We start from the raw sequence: 21,182 nt of genomic DNA on the forward strand, positions 1-21,182 counted from the left end.
TGAAAATACTACTTTACCTGTATTAACAAGAGCACTGCTGTTGTAGAGGGTACCAAGATGGGGTCCAGACAGAGATAGGAAGGTGTGAAGTTTGTTGAGGTAATATTTAAATCGAGGTCTTGTGAGCACTGAACGGATTATTAAATTACCCAGTGAGTGTCCAATAAAGCTGTTTAAAAAGACAGAAACAGTATAACACAGAATTTGATGGCAATCTATTTTTCCATTAAACAAGAGAAAAATAAAACTGATGTCATACAATGCTGAAAGAGCATAGGGAAAATATTAATGTAAAGTTTCCATTCCGAAGCCTGTACTTTAGATCACACAGAAAGCAGAGCTTGTCCAGATCTCCCAAGCTGCACAACGTCATTACAACCATGTTCTGAGCTCCGCCAGAATTATTTCATACATGGTTTTTGAAAAGCTAGTCAAAACAAACTATCTTTCCACCAGCATCCCCCACCCAAACCCAAGATTATTTCTGGGTGTATTTCTCTTAGCACCAAGTATTCATATCTTTATGAACTGTGCATGACTGAATAAATCACTACTTTGGCATGTGATGGTGTTTGATATGGTAAATGTGTGAAAACCTATTGGAGAAGAATTCCAAAAGTATTCCTATAAGGGGAAAAACCCATTATTTAACTGAATTTGGTTATTTTAAGTGACACCTCAAACCTGCTTAGCAGTTAAACCAAAAGAAGCGATTATCAGCTTGAGCAAGGCAATTGAAGAGTATCTGTCTGCCAAGAGAATGGTACATGCAGTTGTTTCCCTGGTTAAGCATGTTAGGAGGAAGATGGATGGGACTCTTCAGCTTCACATATCTAAGAATAATTATTACTCAATCTGAGGTGCAGTCATATTCACAAGTCTGTGTAAAGCACTTCTTCAGAGAGGCCACTACAAGATCAAACAATTCTAGTTACTCTGCAGTTATGCTTACAGACCCCTGCTGAGGTTAAGGACTACACCATCCTATTCACTGACTTTCAGAGGATATTACAGAGACAAGACTCACAAAATTAAAAGGAAAAAGCACCTTCCTGTTTTAAAATGTAATCTCAGGCCATGGAGAGAATGGACAACCATTCAAAAATACACAGCAGAACTATCATGGCTGGATCATGTATGTGCCACAACATTAAACCCATAAGATTGTCCTTCCTGTTTGCTCTGTACCACTATATCCATCAACAAAGACAACTAAAACAAAGCTCCAAGTTTAAAACACAGTGCTAAAAAATTACTTGACTGTTCAATGGCTTCCCAAGCAAGAATTACTGACTCTGAAAATTCCAATTTAAAGCCAAATGAAAAAATTCAAGCATTAGGTTACAGAATGACAGAACCATCCCTGGGACCCTATACTCTGACACAACCATACATTTGTATGACAGAGCAGGCTATCTGTTCTTACCAATACACAGTTGAAGTGTATGTGTGTATGATTCCCATTCACTTGTACTACTAGATTTTCAAAATTGCTGCAACATCAGAAATTTTTTGCTGCAGCTTGCTATGTTTGCCTAACTAATTTAGAAATGAAAGACATGTATCCACTCTGCTGTCAGCACAACAGCACTGCATTTGCAAAACAAAGTACTGAGCTGCTGACTCTCTTGAATAATAAAATTTAAACCATTTCCTCAGAGTACATCATAAAGTCTGCACAAGAAAAACAAACTTGTAGATTTCTTTAGGAATAAGAAAATGTCCATAGAAACTGAGTTTATCCTGAAGATGGTCTGCATGACATGATTACTCTTGAGTAAAAGAGATTATTTTCTCAAGAAGATCTGAACACTACCAGAGATGTTCTCATGACAATCTATCCACTATTTACTAAATACCATAAAGGAACGAGAAACTCTTATTTTGTACCACAACAAAGGACAATTTCATCACTGGAAAAAAAAACACTGATCCAGCAATCTCACCATCCTCAAGAATATGGGCACACCTGAACCACAACTTCAGAAACAGGGAAGATCCATTTGAGGAAAAAAGGGTGGTCACAATTAAATGAGTGAATTAGAGCTCAAAGATTAAACACTCCTTAATTTGGAAAGACTCAGAAAAATAACAAAGGTTACAGTAATGTATTGTGTTCCAAGTTCAGATGTTTAGGTGAAAATATAGTATGCCTTTAACATTATTTTCTAATAAGAGAAAGGCTTAAGGATTTGCTCAAATCAGAAAGAAAAGCAGAGGAAAAGGAAAACCCATCAAAAAGGGTTTTGATTGTGTAAGACATAAGCACAACCCATCCTACTCATTGCTTCAGACACCTGCAACTGGGATGCGCTGCAAAAACCAATGCATTTCTTAACAGTAGGTGGCAATATTGCCACCTTTAGAATACAAGATATTAACACGCTGAAGTAACAGAATTATACTGCAGTATTTGTATGTGCTTTATGGCATATATCTGCCAATTCAGATAATACTGGAAATTAGACATAGCAAAACCTCATTATTTTAGCCTAACACATGAAAAATCCTATTCAACTATAAGAATTCATGAAAGAAAAAAAAAAAAATCCATCAAAAGCCATCATCAGAAGGTGCTAAAACAATGAACAGATGTTTTAATATATGCATAGCATTAAAATCTCCCTTCTTTTTCTTGTAAGCCAGTGTTACTTAGAGGAAAGGACGATGAGCTGATTAATCCAACTGAGGTTAAAGTTCAACACAGCTCATCAGAAATTTATGTAAGACCTGAGGAAAATGGTTTCTGAAACTATACTGCAAGAGCAGGTGGTTTATTTCCTAGCTATTGCTGACCTGGAAAGGCTTCCATCCTCACAGGTACTCAAAACGTGAATGGGTATGACAGAAATTTGACTTGCTTCAGTTGCATTAACTGGTCCAGATGAACTCCAAGGGTCCCCTGAACCTAAAGTATTCCATGATTCTTTACCAAATAGCTGTTTTATAAGACAGCTGATTTGAATCAAGTTTCCAGTTCATGCTTGCTACACACTTGTAGTGAGCGCAAAGGTTTTGTTCAGAGGAGAGATCAAGGCGCATGTTGGGTAGTGTCCTGGTGCAATAACTGATGGTAGCTTTGGCAAAATCAGTTTGTTCACTGAAGCTGACACTACCGTAGGACTCCGTCCTGATGGTACAGGGAGCACCTTTTCTCAGTAAAAGAATATAGCACAATAAACAGGATTTTGCCATTACCTGAAGGCATGAGACTTTGCATTGACCTGACAGTGCAAAATCTCAGAACTTCTCTCGTCTTGGCCTTGTGCTGACTGCAGTTTGTTTTAGCCATGACAACAATCATGGTACAGTGAAGTAACAAATCAGGCCTGAAACTGCTTTAGTTTCAATATAGTTAATAACAATAATAATAATTAATAACAATCAGCTATTCTGTGTGGCTTGAACTGTGTATCACTAGAAGAAAGTGTGGTGTGGGAGAGTACCAACAGAGGTTTACCAGAGGTCCCCAACTGTTTGTTAATGGTCACTGCAGAAGCACAGTCTTACAGCTCACAAAAGGAAGGCAATATTAGAGATAACAAAGAATGGGGGAAAGAAGAATACACTGGAAACAAAAGAAAGAGCATGTGGGAAGACTGAAAATATGAAGGTATGAAAATAAATCCAGTCAGACCCAAGGCCAAGGAGGTAGAACCACCCACCGTGAACATCATTCTCCTTCCACTGAAGCCCCAAGATGCTGATGTCCCACTGCTTAAGGAAGACAGAAACCACCAGTCTGAGGACCCAGATGGCTGCTGGAAGGGGAGCCTATCACCTGAGAAAGATACTATGAAGTTTCTTCATAACAACTTCAGCTATATCACTAACAGGACTTTTCTGCATTAATTCAGGCTATGAATTTTAGTAGTACTGTAACTAGACTAGCAGTAATTTTTTGCTGCACTCAATGAGATTATGAGAGCACTAACTGTACTAGCAATAAACTCTTAGCTCTGCACATGAAGTGTGTTTCTTTTTCCCCTTAACAAGTCTTGGAGATTAAAAGAGGGGCTGAACAGGTATTTCTGACACACAAAGCTGTCAGCTTTCTTGTCATACAAAACCAGTATAGATTATCATTTGACTCAGCTATTGAGCAGCATTTGTATAGGGAACACTTCCTTTAGTTGACATGGAAATTTTGTTAGAAGAAACTAGCATCATTCAGGGGACCATGGATAACTAGCACAAAGTCTGTTTTCTTTACAGTGGGACAGTAAAAAAGGAAATAGGAAAACACTGGATACTTGAGCAGAGGATTTCTCAACAGTACTTTCCTGGGCTTTCTGGGACTTGCATATGAACACACCTTTCTGAAAGCTCTCTCATGCAGCTACCAGGAAACAGCTGCAGGATTAGCTGATAGGTTTAAATTTCTCACAAGACAACCTATCAGTGAGAGATGGAGATTCTGCTTTGGAAGGGCCAAAGACAAGTATACACCTTGAAAAAGAAACTAAAAAATTGACAATTTCTTTTTTCTTTCAAGTGACAAATAATAGATGAGTCTGAAAAAATATTTACAAATTTAAAATATTATGAAAGAAGCAAAAGAGAATTCAGTTGTCAGGTTTGAACAACAAGAAGGTCATAGTGTGAGTGCGCTCATTACAGCCTTCAGACCACAGCATGGGAGAGAAGGTATCAGCATGGCCTGGTGGGCTACAGAACTCTCCTCTCCTGTACTGAGGCTGCTAACATGCAGTCCTCTTGACACAAATACGACCACAGAGTGATTTAAAATAAAGAAATAAAGAAATAAATTTAGACAAAATTCACCATGTTAAATCTTGCCTTTCTCAAAATAGAAATATTTGTTTAAAAAGCAAGATTATGTTTAAACATGTTAGATGCTTTCTCTAGCTGAATAGGGCCTACCAAAAGCACGAGTACTCAGAAACTTGTAGTAAATTCATGTGATTGCATGTCACAAAACTTCCAGATGTACAACTCGAAGATGTCTAAACAAATGTATGAAGTCAGGCTTGATTTTCCCCCTTTCATCCATCAATGAGCTATCTCCAGCAGCACAGATGAGTTAGTAAGGCAGTCTGCCCAAATGGTGTACTGTATTTTAAGAAAATAAATGGAACAGGTATTCCCTGTGCACAGACTGGGGTGAGCCTTCTACTAAGATGTAAAACATGCTTTCTAGCAGATGAAACAATCAGAAAACATCAGAATGATGATTTTTCTTTTTTTTTTTTCCATGCAGCTGCCCTTCAGCATCACTGATAAGATGGAATTTCCCTGCAGGAATGACAAAATAGACAGTCTGCTATGTCATACTTGGTGAAGAGACTATAAAATCAGAAGAAAGCTAACTGCATTTCAATAGAGCACTATTACGGTTTCCTCTGACTTCCTCAAAATACCTCTTTTTCTGCAGAACCCTACCAAGCAGGATCTGAGGAAGCACAGGACAGCAGTTCCTTAAATGTAATGCTTAGGTCTGCTTTAAAACTACCAACAGGACTAGGTGAGCTTACAACACTGCAGTTTTCCTTCAGCTGGGAAGTCCCTTTCTTTTCCTTGTCCTCTTTTCCCCTATTCCTCCCCTTCCCTGAATTTCACTTTACCATCTCTCTTTTAGCTTGCTCCTGAGCATCACAGTTCAGAACAACACAGGGCTCTAGTTTTATTTCTGTAAATAGTATAGAACAGATATTACCTGATTTTTGAAAGGGTTAGATTATAAATTTGTATATACTGTATAATCTCATCTAAAAGGCGATCTGTCATGGAATCAAAATCAGCAAAGGTATCATTCTGTAAAATAAAAGAAATAAAAAATAATAACTGTATTTTCTAATGCAGCAATATACATTCTGCATTCAGTCTGAATTCTTATTCCCCAGTGTTTTGATCAACAGCACACAAAGCATCCATATTAACTTTGAATACAAACACTACAGCTAGTAATTATAATTCAAGGGTTTTTTTTCTTGTAACATGGAATAAAGTGATACACAATTTACTGTAACACTACTTTCTTCCAATATACCAAAACAAATCTTAACATTACACAGCCAGACTTACTTTTAAGCCTTCCCATACACATAATCTTATCTGTAGTGAAACAGAAGACCAAACTGCATATTCAGAACTAAATCACACTGCCCATGAAACAGAAATGAGACAATTACTGCAACAGCAGAAAGAGTCTTCATTAGTACTGGTTATTCAAAACAAACCAAAATCCCTGAAGTCTTATTGCCAGTTCACAGCTGATTCTCTACAGTGATTAACAGTAAGGAATTAAAAGAGATAGGCAAAGGCTGCCTAAAACTTTTCAACGCAAGTTCCAAAGGATCTGTGCTAAAATTTGTAGTGTTCAACATACTGATAAATGATCTGGGAAAGAAAATGAGGAGATGATAGGTGAGAGTTTGCAGACAAAAGCAAATGTCCAGGATAGTCAAATCTAGAACTGAACAGTTTCAGAAAATGCCTGGGTGATTAAATGGCAAGAAATGCAAAACAATGTTACATAGGGAAACAGTCCTAAACATATATGCAAACAATAAGCTATACATCTGTGTTCTATATAATCAGCTACATTAGGAAAGTAAGGGTAGTACAGAAAAAAAGCATCTTAAATGCCCTGTCTGGCTGGATCGTCTTATTTTAAATGACAAGAAGCTTGAAAAGGGGCAGGGAAGGATATTACAGATGACCAGAAACTGTTTCTCATGTGATCCTGAGAAATACTGAATGGACTAAGTCTCTTCCGCTGCCTCCAGAGGGAGAAATTGTACTTGTTTATAAAATACTTAATTAACTGAAGTGGAAAATGGTGAATGATTATTAACTATTATTTTTCCAAAACAGGCTGTAAGGGGATTTGTTTAAATATCCTTGTTTGCTACTGAATTACTCATATGTATGTACCACAGAAGCCATCTCAACTATATGCCGTGGAAACTGCAAGTAAAAACATTCATAAAGAATCAGTTAGCATTAAGGAGGAACATCTGTCAGTATCTATTAGGCTCAGTGGTCTCAATGGAATTCCCACATCAGAAAGTTTCAGAAATGCAGACTGCCAAAAACTGTAGGGCTAGAGAAGAGGGAGCATGGCTTGGTGCCTGCCCAGCCTGTCCCAGCAGCTACTGCCAGAAAAACACTACTGCACTAAATGAACCTTTCGTTTGAGCCATTGGAGAGACTCTTTGTTCTAATTCATCTCTGATGTATGTCTAATACAATACGTAACACATGCACAAAAAGTAAAAACTGGTCTTCTGTGTTTTGGCAAGTTTACTTCAGCTGAAAATAATAAAATTCATAAAAGTTTAACACAAGAGGCAATTTGATATTGGTTCAGTGTCATGATGTGGGTCCTACAGTAGTACACTGATAAAAGACCAAGAGACAGGTATGTTGTATTTCCCAGATCCTCTGAAATTACACATCTCCCTTCTTGCCACACCAGTTTTCACTATCGCTACTTTTACCATTGAGGTTGTTTATCTACAATCCCAACTGATTACGCTGAGAACTTAGGAGATATCAGTACACACAACAAAATGGCTGCAATAAATGTTATTCCTTACGTATTTACCTTCAGTATCATAGTATGTTTTGTAATTACTTTAACTCAAGCCACAGATCAAATCATGGATTCCGTGAGAACACAATAAAAACACAGAGAATGTGGTAAACTGCCACATGATCGTGCCATTAAATAAACACATCTGAAGATGTGCACTGCTTATTGCTTTACAAAAATTCTTGTTTTGTTGGCAAATACCTGATTCCTTTCGGACATAAGAAAATCTATTCTCCCTCCAGGAAGCCCTAGCTCAATGTAAGTCTTCACTAATCTTAGATCTGCGCTGTTACCTTAAAAGGAAAAAAAACCAAGAGTTAGACTTGCAATACTTCACAAGTTAACTTGTGAAGTTAACTTGCAATAAAAGCACTTAGAATACCAAAATGATTTTTTTATTTAAGCACAGCTAATGATATTCTCAGCCCTAATTAAAATTCAGTAAGACTCGACAGATAAACTGCAATGCCAAATGCAATGCCAAAATGGTGTATAAAAATGGCATTCAGTGCAGACACTGTTTTTAAAAATAAAGGATTTAGGAAGTTGTGTTTGATTCCGTCCTAGCATCCAACATATACATAGCACTGTGAACATTATATTCTGGAAAACCTAATTAATTTTGATAACAGTCAGCTAAAGAGCTTAAATAATTCCATCAAGGAGCAAGGAATAAGGGCAAGTTATGAACATTTTCATGGAATAAAAAGGCAGAGAGGACTGTTAGCAGATAAAGGTACATTTAGACTGGTACCTAAGTTAACAAATGCTAGTTTCACTGGCATCCTGAAGATTTCTCTACATCAGTGATCCTGTAATGCTCTTAAGAGTACCCTTTCTGCCCTAATTAGAGCACAAGATTTTTATTTAAACCTATTATTAATAGGAAAGAACTTGTATGAACCCACCATTTAATCAGAAAATTCTAACCATATGGGGTTTTCTAAGGCTTAAAATACATGGTTTTTTTTAACACCATGTTTTTTGGCCAACATAAATTTAGTGTCCTTTCTAGGCATGCAACAGCACTTGAACAACTACAGCAGTAAGAAGGAGTACTTCTGTTTTAAAAGCGCTTAATAAAAGCTGCTTTATGCCCTTGGAAATACTAAAACCCCAGCTGGGTTGGGTCTTCGGCAGGTGACCCTGCTTTGAGCAGGGGAGTTGGACTAGAGAGTTTCCAGAGATGGCTTTCAACCTCAACCATTCTGTGATTAAATAAAGCCAACTTTTTAAAACTTTATAAACACTTGACTGCATTTTACATATACTATTTTTTTCCTAACAACATACATACGTTTTATTTTCCCTGACACTGCAGTATTACAAATTTTAATCAAAAGTGGTTTGTTAGTAACTTCATTCTATTCCCATGATATGGACAGATATTATTGCATAAAATGGGTTTAATTGCATAAAGGTTTTGTGGAAGACAAATGTTATATAAGATACTTAATTTAAAAGAACCTATGGAACATATTGTCAAATACAGCCATACAATGTCAGATTCCTATTTCCTTCCAGCAAACCTATTTCAGAAGCATTCAGTTCAGGGTTCGAATGACAAACACTAAACCTGACCGTTAATCGAACTGCTATCTCATTCAGTATCACATTTCCCAGCCTACCATCTAGGCCATGGACACAGACTATAAGATGTATTCCTTCTTCTGAGCAGTCATCCTCTTCCATACTGAAATAAGGTATTGAAGAAGCCAGTTTGAAAACATCACTATACATAAATCCAGGAAGTTTAAGTTGCCTCAATTCTTCTTTAGCCTGTAGGAAACTGGAACAAAACCGTATTTATGATAAAGTAACATTTACTATTGACAGACAAATGTAAGGTCTCCTAGAACACTGTTTTATAGTGGTTTTTTACTTTCTTTTCTATGTAATTGATATGAAGGAAAATATATTTATCAAACTAGTATCTTCACAAAACAAACCAATTCCTTCTAAATATTTTTTACTGCAGCTTCCTACAGCCCCTTTTCTTCTGTAACAAAATCCATACCCCAAGTTTTACTCTGCTCTCTCTTTTCAACACCTCTGCGAACTATGAGGTACTTCTGGAACCACTGAAGATTCTGGCTTAGCTCTCGTCTTCAGTGAGCAACAGCTTTGTTTAAATGTAGTAACAAAATTACAGGAATTGTGACATGCTGGGAGTTCCTTGCATTCCTCCCTTTCTTCTTCTTCCCTTCGTTGTTCTTTTTTTTTTTGTTGTATGACCTCCCTACATAATTAACTGCATATCAGTTTCTCTGCAGCACTTCAGGCTTTATGCTTCCTTACGCTTCTTTCCCTCCTTAATCTGTCTGTTCCACATGATCCCTTCCCAGCATCATGCTGTATGCTATCCTTTTCTGCTTGCTCACTGTTTTCCTCCCATTCTAATTTTTGTTCTGTTTTCCCAGCTTTATCTTTAGCTCATTCCCCATTAACTGGCAGGAGCATGCCTCAAAGAAGTCAGCCTAAAGAGAAACCACTACAGGCAGCTGGTCTTATCACTCTGCAACAGAAGTTACTTGAGTCTGCACTCCAGGCATCTTTTCTGAACTGAACGTACAAAGGCTGATTCTCTGTGGAGCAGATCACGCCCTCTAGAAATCCCAGTTATCCCATGCTCCAGGAGTCTCTGCTTTCCACAGGGTCAAGTCCTTGATTTTACTCCAAGCTGCCCCTTTCCTTTATTTTTACAGAACACATGAAATAGCCTCTGCTTTTAATACTTCCATTCTATGCCAGTACCTACCCTCCAGTATTTCAGATACTATTTTTCTGACCACTTCTAAACTGTTTTCTTTTACTGCTAAAAACCTTCCCTCCCGTTCTCAGCTGCCTACCACAAACTATCTGGTCTTTTATCTCTTCTATCTGCTCAGCATTCTTTTTTGTACCTCTCTTCTTAAGCTTTCTTCTCTTCAATAGCAATGTTTTACTTCCTATACAAGACATTAAACTGCTGCTTCCCATGTTCAGTTATCAGCAGGGAGTATCAGCAAGAAGAGGTGAAATCTGGGATCCCTGATGTTCCTCTAAATTTGGCTTTTCTGGTATCCAAATTGCAGTGTAATTTAGAGCACCATGGGCTTTGAGGTGTTACGTTTTGGGTTAAGATTTAAAAATAAGGCCATTACCTTGGCTTGCATTGCACATTTGCTTCACTTCACTAGGTAGATGGAAAACTAGTTACAGACTGGTTTTGGTTTTATGCCTTTAAACTCAAAGTGTATTTTCCTATGCTTGCTATTTTCACAGAATCATCATAGAGTCACAGAATGGTCTGGGTTGGAAAGGACCTTAAAGATCATCCAGTTCCAACTCCCCTGCCATGAGCAGGGACACCTTCCAGTAGACCAGGTTGCTCCAAGCCCCGTCCAACCTGTCCTTGAACACTGCCAGAGATGGTGCAGTCACAGCTTCTCTGGGCAACCTGTGCCAGTGTCTCATCACCTTCACAGTAAAGAATTTTTTCCTAATGTCTAATCTGAATCTAACCTATTTCAGTTTAAAGCCATTCCCTCCATGCCCTTGTAAAAAGTCCCTCTCTAGATTTTTTATAGCCCTCCTTTAGGTACTGCTCTAAAGTCTCCCCAAAGCCTTCTTTTCTTCTGCAGGCCAAACAAGCCCAGCTCTACCTGTCTTCATAGAAGAGGTGCTCCAGTCCTCTTTATAACAGCTTCCATTTCATAAAACACCATCTTTATGCTCAATAGCTATTACAACATCACTTTTCAGTGATACAATTATTTTTTTAAAAAGCAACATATCAGTGAAATGAAAGAAAAAATTGTTTTGGTTTAAGTTTGTCAAACCACATGAAATGACAAGATAACGTTAGAAGGAATTCAGTGCTAATACACTTTCTATCTGACCATCTAAAATGTGGTATTACTGAGCATGCAGAATCCACAAGCACAGTCCTGGGGGCACTCTAAGAGCCTAACAACCCTTATTTTCCTCTTTTTTATGCCATACTAACACAATTTCTAAAAGTAAAAAACTGGTTTAAAACAATCACTTACGCTAACATTTGAGGCTTTGGGGAGCTTTCATACCAGGATACAGCTGAAGCTGAGCTGTAGGATGTGCTGCCTGGCTGTTGTGTAATTGCATCAGATTTATTCCTTGAGGAACAGATAACATTGCAAGGAGAGTCTCTCAGAGAAGAAGGAAAAGACAGACAACCAGGAGTACAGACAGGAGGCATGCTCATTGCGTCTCGCAGAAGCCCACTATCAATCCTTTCAGACCTCAGGCGTCTCTCTTCTGCTGAGCCATGACCCTGGTCAGCACTGGAAGCTCCATCTAATACACTATAGTCTGTTTCTTCGTAATATCCGTTTTCAATCATTTCCTGATCATCCTCTTCTTCTTCATCTTGTTGGGAAGAGCAAATTATTTGTTTCTCATATGTTTCCTTTTGAGGGCTAACAGGATTGCTGCTGTCCACAGGCCAAATATCTGAAATATCTGTGCTGCTTCGAGACCCAAAATAGTTTTCAACAAGCCCTTGCTTTACCATGTCAGTACTACTGGCTGGAGAAGGATTATCTGTATGAGCTACTGACAGTTCTTCAGTGCTCTCCTTTAGCTCTAAAGGCTCATTATGCTTTCCTTCATTTCTTTTTTCAACCTCGTTCACTGCATTTACAGATGAAGAACCTGAAACAGATGGCTCACCCATACAAGTAATTTCCAAATGCAATTTAACTGTTTCTTCTTTAATGTTAAGATGCCTTTCAATGTCCTGAGAGTCCTTGCAGGCTGTGCCAAGGTCTGCCTGTGGGCTGTAACTTTTCACATGAGTAGATGCATCTTCATCTGAAACAACTAAGTGTAAAAGATCTGCTGTTCCTGAGAGTGAGGAATGTATAGATAGAGTTTTGTTATCCAAGGGCCCTGAAAATACAACACACTGTTGCTGCTGCAAACTGGTGTTTGATTTTGGCAAGTGAGTGGCTCCAAGATCTAATGCTGTTTTACTGTCGCTTAACTGGAGCTCAGGTACAATAGATATCTTTGAATTTTCATCAGGTGACAGCTCATCATCATCTGAAGGCAGAGAATTTATGGATGTCAGGGATGACTGTATTTCACTTACAGCACTGGTACTCTCAGTGCAATGGCTTTCTATTGTGTTTTTTATAGCACAGTCTGGTTTTAGTAAAAGCTGAGGAAATGCTCTGTCACCATTGTATGCACTTTGCCCTTGAACGTTTTCAAAAACCTGATCAGGGTTGGGGTGGGTTGCAAAAGAACTTGGTTCGCTTTCTATACCTGAATCTGAAAACCTAGAAGAGGCATATGTCACGCTAACTTCTAGCAATTTAGTCATGTCTCCACCTGCAGAAAGTTGACTTTCTTTTGTAGAAAGGGCAGGCTGATTACTTTTACTTTTTGTCAAGATGTCACTGGTATGTTGGAAGTTTCTTTCATGGACATCTTCCTTTTCAAGCACTGGTTCCTGTTCTCCCAAATTCATTTTATTTCCAGATTCTGAACACTGAATATTGAGTGTCTGCAAATTCTCTCCTTGCACTCCATCTTGTGGAAACTCTGCCCATGATCCAATGTGAACAGTTACTTTCCCCCCTTCATAGGGATTCTTATTACTTGGTTTAACCTCAATTGTCCTGACTCCTGAGGAAGCTGGTTGTCCTCCATGACAACCTTCAAGTGCACCTATGGGTTGTAGAGCACTATCTGTTTGTGCAGTTCCAGAGCCCATCTGGGAGATACTAAGTCTATCAAAACCAGGCACATTTTCACAGTGCACAGGGCTACCTGGACCTCGTTGGACACCTTCACTCTTGGCCGTCTTTTCCTCAGTTCCAGATGGCAAAAATGGAAGCTCTCCTTGACTTATTTGTCTGGTGCATGTCTTTGTATCACAAGGAAATCTACCTAATGTAGGGTCCAGCCCTTCATTAGCATTGTATGAAGGCCTGCCTTCTGAGCTTCTAGAGGCATCTTCCAGTGCTGCACTTTTCAAACATTTGTAGCCTACTAAGACCACAGAGTCCTTAGAGTTCTGTTTCACAACTTTTTTTGTGTTTTCTGGTTTCATTGTTTTCATGAGCTTAGTAACCTTAACTCTGGATTTATTTGCATCTTCATTTTTCCCTTTCAAAGTTTTTGTTAGCATCTTTTCACTTTCTGAATGCCAAATGTTGGAGGCACCTCTTATTTTCAGTTCCGGGCTAGTAAAACCAGCTACAAAACCTTCTTCAGCTTCAAATTTATCCAGTTTATTGGACTCTGACCTTGGAAGACTCTGAACTACCAACCAGGGCACATCCAGATCTTTCACCAAAAAAAAGGAAGGGGGGAAAAGAAGAAAAAAAAAGAAAAAGGACTGTTTATAACAAGATTATGCAGGTAACTGAAGCTATAAGACACTAGTCATTACAGAACTCTACACATCCTTAAAACTCAAACTAAAGAAAATTTTCCTAGCAAATAAAAAGCTTTAAAGCCAACAAGAAAATGCAAAGAAAAATACTCAGGTTTTACTTTTTTTTTTTGTTTGTTTCTTCAAAAAGAAACACACTGTGAGGTATGTTTACCTTCGGTAATTGAATCTAAATATCGATCTTCAAATATTATAGGCAAGGAGTTCATATCTCCATCTAGTTCACTGCATTCAATAGGGAGGGGTGGAAGAGAACTGCAGAAGGAAGTGTTTTTGATAGCTGCACACATCTGTAGATGACTCTGAGCACTGAAAAAAAGGAAGTAGTCCTACATGAAAAAAACAGAACTATTTGGTTTTACATTAAGAGAAATTAGCAGTAGTTTCGTTCACTTTAGTGGAAGCTTTTCTACTAATTAATTATCTGATAGCTATAATAGTTCTTTAACAGCTTCTTATGTAACTTTCATTAAAAATTTCAGATCTCAATTTAGAACGTAAGTTTCTCTTGACATTGTTATGTAAGAATTTTTGCAAGACAGTACTTCTACACAACAACAGCTATAGAATAATGCTACATACTGTGCACTTCAAAGGCTACTCACTGTAGTTCTTGATAAGCAAGGGCAGCTTGCCTAGGATGCTCAAGACAAAAGAATGCTTCTGCAAATCTGCGCACCTGTAAGATCCAAATAAAGTCAGAGCTTGTTTTATGTTACACACAATTTCTGAAACCCCAGCAGCATTCCTACACGTTATTAACTTGTATGTATAGACAGTTACTTTTCAAAAAAACATTCAGCCTGAGTGGGAGGGAAGAGGATGCCACAGACTAGACTAGTGACTGAGATGTGTATTTTGTACACTGGGACTGAGGGGAATTGTATTAGATTCAGCTGCTTACTGACAGCTTGACTACCAAGAAATCAATTATCCAAATCAGGATCATCTGAAACAATAACACACAAGAATATTAAATTTCTGTAAGAAGGAAAAGACTGATGTGCACTTCTGAATGTGTTTGAGGATTACCTTTAGAAGTAGAAACCCATTAGGTATTCTGCAGTCTCAGATACAGAGGTATTTGTTTCAAACTTCTCACAGTAAACTACTGTGCAAAAAAAATCTTTTGTTTCTAAAGATTTCACATGCACATTTCAAAGACAGTAACAAAATGTATGCTACTTACAAGCACTGTAGTCAAGACTTAATTGTACGCCTGAAGTCAATAAACCATACAATACTGAAATAGTATTTTGTAACATAGGGGAATGTATTTTTTAATCAGCAAATAGTGTGAATTATACAGCAATTTACTACAAATAAAAACATAATGAAAGTATTGAAAACGCAGCATCTAGAAACATAAAAATTAGTTTTGCAAGATGAGATTTCTCACATACCTGATGTTACATAAAAAAATTAATTCAAATCTAGATGCATTTTTAGAATTTTTATTTTTGCAACTGCCCAATTACATGCATAAAAAAAAACAACAATGTGCTGTACAATGGCTGCTGGCAACTGCTTGTGCACTAACTTTGGCATAAACATCAATTTGTTTATATTCATTATATCAAAATTTCTATCCCACTTGGATACCATATATGTAGCTAATCTACTTAATTTGTGTACCAACAACTTACTGGCCCCCTACTCCTTTATTTCTCCATTATACTCTTGGTCTTCCTCTTAAGTTACCTATTCCCAAACAGATCATGAGTTTGCAGTGTACCTGGCAGACTCAGTTCAGCTCCCCCAGCTCTTTCACTTCACTCAGAGCTGCAGTCAGCATCCACATCCACCCTGAGCACAGACATGGCACTAGAAAAATCCTGTGGTTTACCTGCCGAACAGCAGTCCTTCAGGACCACATTAACTTCTGTTCACAGATAAGCACTTGCAGGGGAGTTAGTTTTCCCTCCTGATACACTGCCCAGTATACATTTAAAGGGTACTGTTTGGATTGGATGAAGATTTATGTTCTGTAGCTTCCACTTTTTCCTATTTTTTATCTTGGTAGAAGAAAAACCCAGAAAAAAAAAATGCTCCACAGTGCGTAAGAAAAAAAACCAAGCCCAAATCACAAACATTAATTCTCCAATCTCTAACCTGCAATAGAAACTGAAAGCCCTGTCCCAACCTCCCAGAATTCAATTTACTGTATTGTATGAAGCTAATCTCAGTCATAACATCATCTCTGACTAGTTATGGAAAATATTTTGAAGTAAAAACACTACAAATATGATACTTTCTTGAAAATGCAACTTCCACTCAGCAGTGAGCAGACACAAAGATGTGTCTGCTTTCCTTCAGAAATCACAATGGGGTTCATGCATACAGATATGGTGTCAGAACTGGTGCTCCTATGCATTCCTCTACATTTTCCCAGCTGACTTTCCTGAACAGACGTTTCTCTTCCAAATACATTATTTTGTCAGAACTAATCCCCAATCTTTCTCCCAGCAAGAGAGGACTGTTGCACAATAGACTTGGAGAAAATTTTACAGGTTAAAATCTAGATTTAAGAACAACTGATCATGGAGAGTGGACTGGTTATCATTCTAAACTAAGCAACTTTAAAATGAATTAAAGATCATAATCAATCAGGTAACAGGAAGTAAACAGTAACAGGAATATTGCCTGATTAGTAGCTGTACTTGGCTTAAGTCCAGAGAAGAGCATAAAGTCGTTTCCCAGGATTCAAGCCAGGTAGTTTTGACTTTAGATGCGAGCAATCACTTTACCACAGAAAGCAAATGGAGTTATATGGAGACTAGATCTTTAGAATTCTGCTACTCTCTCAAACAGAAAAAGGAAGATGCTTTTTTTTTTTTGTTTGCAGTAAATCCTGTTCATAATTGCTTAAGTAATTCCAGTGTTTTTGAAGAAAATCTGATTACCAGCTCCAGACAGCTCTTATTACAACAGCAATGGTATAAAACTAGCCAAAAACAAACTCTGAAAGCCCCATAAATCAATATTAAGGAGACAAAAAAACACCAAACCAACAGTAGTTTATTACATTTAATCAGTGCTTAACTAATGGAAGGACCAAGGCATTTGCTGGCACAATGGTAAACAGGCACTGCAGAACCAGAATGACTACCAGCTGGGTGACATTGACTGAGGCACTACCAATTTGGGATGACTCCTGAGTTACTCTGCAGGAGGAAATTGTATCCACTATCCTAGTCCCTACAGACTTACCCAAATTATGTTTTTTATGGTCCTTCCAGTGTAAATAAGAGAAAAATTTTTACAGAAAACCTGCCATGGAATATATTGAGTCCCTGCACATTTATGTGTAACAGTCTGAGATCTTATTTCTCAGTTCTCCTATTTTATGACTAATCCAACTGAAAGAAATCATTTTGGAAGATCATGTTCAGACCTACCAGAAGATGTCACTATAGAACAAAGAGGTGAACTAGCGTTAGTGTGCAAACTTTCTGTAATATAAAAAACCATACTCTTAAGTATTTTTTTTTTTTCAGTAAAACACAGCTTTAAAACCTTGTTGGTGCGATAATGTGGTCGACAGATGTTCTAGGATACCTAAAATGTTATTGTTTTTTTAATGCAGTGCTCAATATTCATAGTATTTGAAAATAGTTTAAATACTTAAGTAAACAAGTAAAAATAAGTGTTTAAAATAGTAATTTTAAATACTTACACATGTTATTCCATTATAACTCTATTTTCTAACAATACTTCAGCAGAAATACTTGATTTATAAGCATCCATACAAAGAGGGTGAAAGCAATTTACCAAATAGAGATGACAGACATTTCTAGGGGTCCTTTAACACAAATACCTAAACCAGTCAGATTAATGACTTTCTAAAAGGGTTCATTTATCTTAGATTAATACTTCCCTGGAGATAAATTTACAGTGGAGAGTGTAGTCTCAAATACTGCAAGATGAAAAGGTAAAATAAAAAAGAGATTTAGCATCCAGTGGCAAACACATCAGAATATTAGTTTCCAAAATAAAAAGGATTATTTATAACAGTTTTGTATAGTACCAAACTCTTATTCTACAAAGGACAGATACTTTCTCAAGGGGAGAATTAGTAGGTCACCTCTCAAATCTCAACTACATTCAGTAACCAGAAAGCAGGCGTCATTTGATATGTGCAGATAATGCCTCTGGTGAAACATGATCATTGTAGGTTTCCCAAAAGAAGTTCATACGAACTCTCGGAATATAAATTCTCAAGAGATTATTAATACAAATTACAATTAAGCTAAGCACTGCAAAACAGAATCCACAGTCAACAACTGAGCATGCTCTTAGAAGAGTCCAGGCTCAAATTTACCATCTCTTTAACTTCAAGGTTTACTGAAGTTTATGGACTGCTGGCTCCTGATCTACTGCCATGTGGCAAGTCCAGTGGAGCTATGGTTTATTATATGAATTTATTTACATATATTTGCAAAGTATTTACACAAGCTCTTCACATCTTGGAGAACAGAAAACAAGTGTCACATTTGTTAAACAATTTTACAAATTGTTTGTAAAATTAAGTACTGTCACATTGCTGGTTCTAAGTTAGCTCAGGTAAAATTTCCTTCCCAATGCCATCTTCTTCAGTTCTTAAAGAGTCAGCCTGTTTGCTCTTTGCTATCAGCCCTAAATAAAAAGTTAATTGTAAGATTTCCCATGTCCTGCATCTCCTTTTCACTCTCTGATGTTTGGGTAGATAATGAAGTATCCAGTAACTGCAGAACTCAGTAAGAAATAGCAATCAGGCACTTCTTTGAAAAAGTAAAAAAGTTTTTCAGTTATAAGAGAGATTACCCCTGAGCTCAAGTTAGGAAAGTTTATTTATGCATAGTGACAGATAACAAAAGAAGTGGGCATAATAGAAACTTGAAAGGGAAAAAAATGCAGGCATGAAATTGAATTCTACCTTTTTTTTTTTAAATTTATTTAAGAAGGAGGAAGCGAACCGTTATTCGAATTTTGTGCAAACTGAAAAGCATCACTGAAATACTTTGAATACGTGCAACATCCCAATTCACACAGTATAACCAACTATTTTGATTTATACTCCCTAAAATAAAACCAACGGTAGTAAAATTCAATAAATAAGGTATTTTAGAGCTAGAGAGAATTATTCCAACACAGATTTTAAAAGGAACCACATTTAAGAAGCTAAATACATCATAAAAACACCAATACTGAAGCAGTAGAAATAAAAATATTAATACTTCTTTTGGTTTTACTAAATAAATACTTGAGCAAACACTAACATGCAAGCAGTTGAATGCAAGTTCAGGCTAAGTGAAACAGAATTCTTGGTCCATACAGCTTCCACCAGTTAAGTGAAAAGGTTCCAGAATTCACATGAAAAGCAAAGAAAGGTGAGCTTCATAGATAGCCAGTACAATGATTATGCCTTCTTCCGGTTAGCACATCTAACAAATAAGCCTTGTGCTCTTCCTGAGAGATTCCATCTATTCTCCAAAACAGGACATTTCCACAACCATGATTCCCTAATTAAATGTGATTTATCAAGTCTGCACATAAGACCACATAAGACCACAAAGTATCCTTCGTACGCTTCCCTCCAGAACAAGAAGAGAAACGGTTTTGATGGAAGTGACAGAAATGCTGATGAGACAAATCAAATCTTTGAGAGCTAAGGCCTTAAGACAGACTTTGTTCTGGATTGAGACTATTATGAAGCACTGATAATGTCTATTTTTATTAACCAGACCTTCTAACAAGCTCTCTGTAAAAGGCTGTACATGAAGCACCTTCAGATAATCTCGTAAAATCACCTATTCTGTAACGTGATACAAAGGCACAGGTTGTGAAGTCAGACAGTAACAATGCCAGACCAGCCAAAGATCAGGCTGTACGTCTGATGAATAGGGGTGGTGGGTGTCATCGTTTATCTCTTTTTATTTTATTGAATCGTCCTCTCTGAAAACTTTAGAATGTCAGGTTTCTTCAACTCCTTGCCCACAGAAGAATGGACAGAAAACACATTCACTGGAAAGTAAGAGTAACACTTTAGCTCATATCTGAAAATATTTCACTACTGGAACAAGCATTTCTGTGTTTTTGCATGTAAAAGGCCCACAGCAACTGTATATGCATATACACAGATCAACTGTGTGTGCAGGTACACACTATATGTATGCTTTTATACATATATATACATACTTACATGCCAGATAATTTCTAATACATATCTTCTTTTTTAAAAATCCCACTTGAGAGACTTTTCAGAGCTTATGAACATTATAAATTCTTAATTCAGAAGGAAAGTATGCTTTGTTTTATGATGGAAGCAGGTAGCCTAAATACAGCAGGGCAGTAAAATGTAGGGTGGGAGCCACGCAAGGCATACCTCCTACAGAAAAATACATCATTCTGCACAATTACATCTTACTCCACAGACTGCAATTTGCCTTCTGAATTGCATTTCTTATTCAAAAGATGACTGAATTAGTTGGTTTGTAAACATAAATAATGTATTTTATGCATTGTATTTCAAGAATAAGCTCTAACAACATGATACACAAGCAACATATGCAATAACGACAGCTCCCTTTATGATTCCAACTAGCTCTCCCAAATAAAACTAGAAATATTAGAATCTGGAGTCTCATTTTGATATACATTTCCACACAATGGGTCACAGTAAGAGTATGAGTATCCCAGAGGTCTTAAAGACAGAGTCAATACTTACTCTTAAAGTGTGATGCTCTTGTGCTAGTAATACTGTGACCTCCTCTTGTAAGGTAATGACCTCCAGAAATTGCCCCCAGAGAGCCATCAGAAGTGAGCAAAGCTGAGCAAGATTCATATTTATAAGTTCTGCCAGTTCATCAGGATTTTCCATTTTCTAAAGTCAGGAAAAAATATTTACATCACTAACAGATGAGACCATAATGTACTGACAAGAATCATAAAAAGGTTACTTTATCTCAGTGAGAATTTCAATTTAAAAAATAACTTTCAAATGAGAACTGCTTTGCCCAAGTATCAGAATTGAATTAACCTATGATACAACACTAGTAGATTATTTTAAGTTGTGTTAAGTATTATCCAGTTGTCTTTTAGAATTAGGACTCTTGACCTTAAATTAATGCACAATTCAATTGTGCAACAGTAACTGAGTTACAACAGTTGCGTTTTCTAACACACAGTGTGCCTGAAAAGAAAAGGAATCAGTAAACAGAAAAT

General features: G+C 37.2%; 1 protein-coding gene across 7 annotated transcripts in view; it reads right to left on the reverse strand.

Moving 5' to 3' along the window:
• FAM135A (family with sequence similarity 135 member A) overlaps positions 1–21,182 on the reverse strand; it is a 94,206-nt gene that overhangs the window by 12,965 nt on the left and 60,059 nt on the right. For 6 of the 7 annotated variants that reach the window (XM_057418831.1, XM_057418829.1, XM_057418830.1 and 3 more), the window contains 8 exons: positions 20,686–20,841; positions 14,585–14,658; positions 14,134–14,288; positions 11,590–13,870; positions 9,187–9,347; positions 7,760–7,851; positions 5,678–5,775; positions 18–169 (listed from right to left, as the gene is read on the reverse strand). In XM_057418831.1, coding sequence (XP_057274814.1) covers positions 18–169; positions 5,678–5,775; positions 7,760–7,851; positions 9,187–9,347; positions 11,590–13,870; positions 14,134–14,288; positions 14,585–14,658; positions 20,686–20,841 — 3,169 coding nt within the window. Of the gene's footprint in view, positions 1–17; positions 170–5,677; positions 5,776–7,759; positions 7,852–9,186; positions 9,348–11,589; positions 13,871–14,133; positions 14,289–14,584; positions 14,659–20,685; positions 20,842–21,182 lie in introns of those variants that run through there. The other variant, XM_057418834.1, reaches the window with a different exon arrangement.

The sequence above is a fragment of the Pezoporus wallicus genome, unplaced genomic scaffold, assembly GCF_028554395.1.
Source record: "Pezoporus wallicus isolate ANWC-B61680 ecotype Strahan unplaced genomic scaffold, APGP_CSIRO_Pwel_v1 contig_4901, whole genome shotgun sequence".
In the NCBI taxonomy this organism is placed as follows: domain Eukaryota; kingdom Metazoa; phylum Chordata; class Aves; order Psittaciformes; family Psittacidae; genus Pezoporus; species Pezoporus wallicus.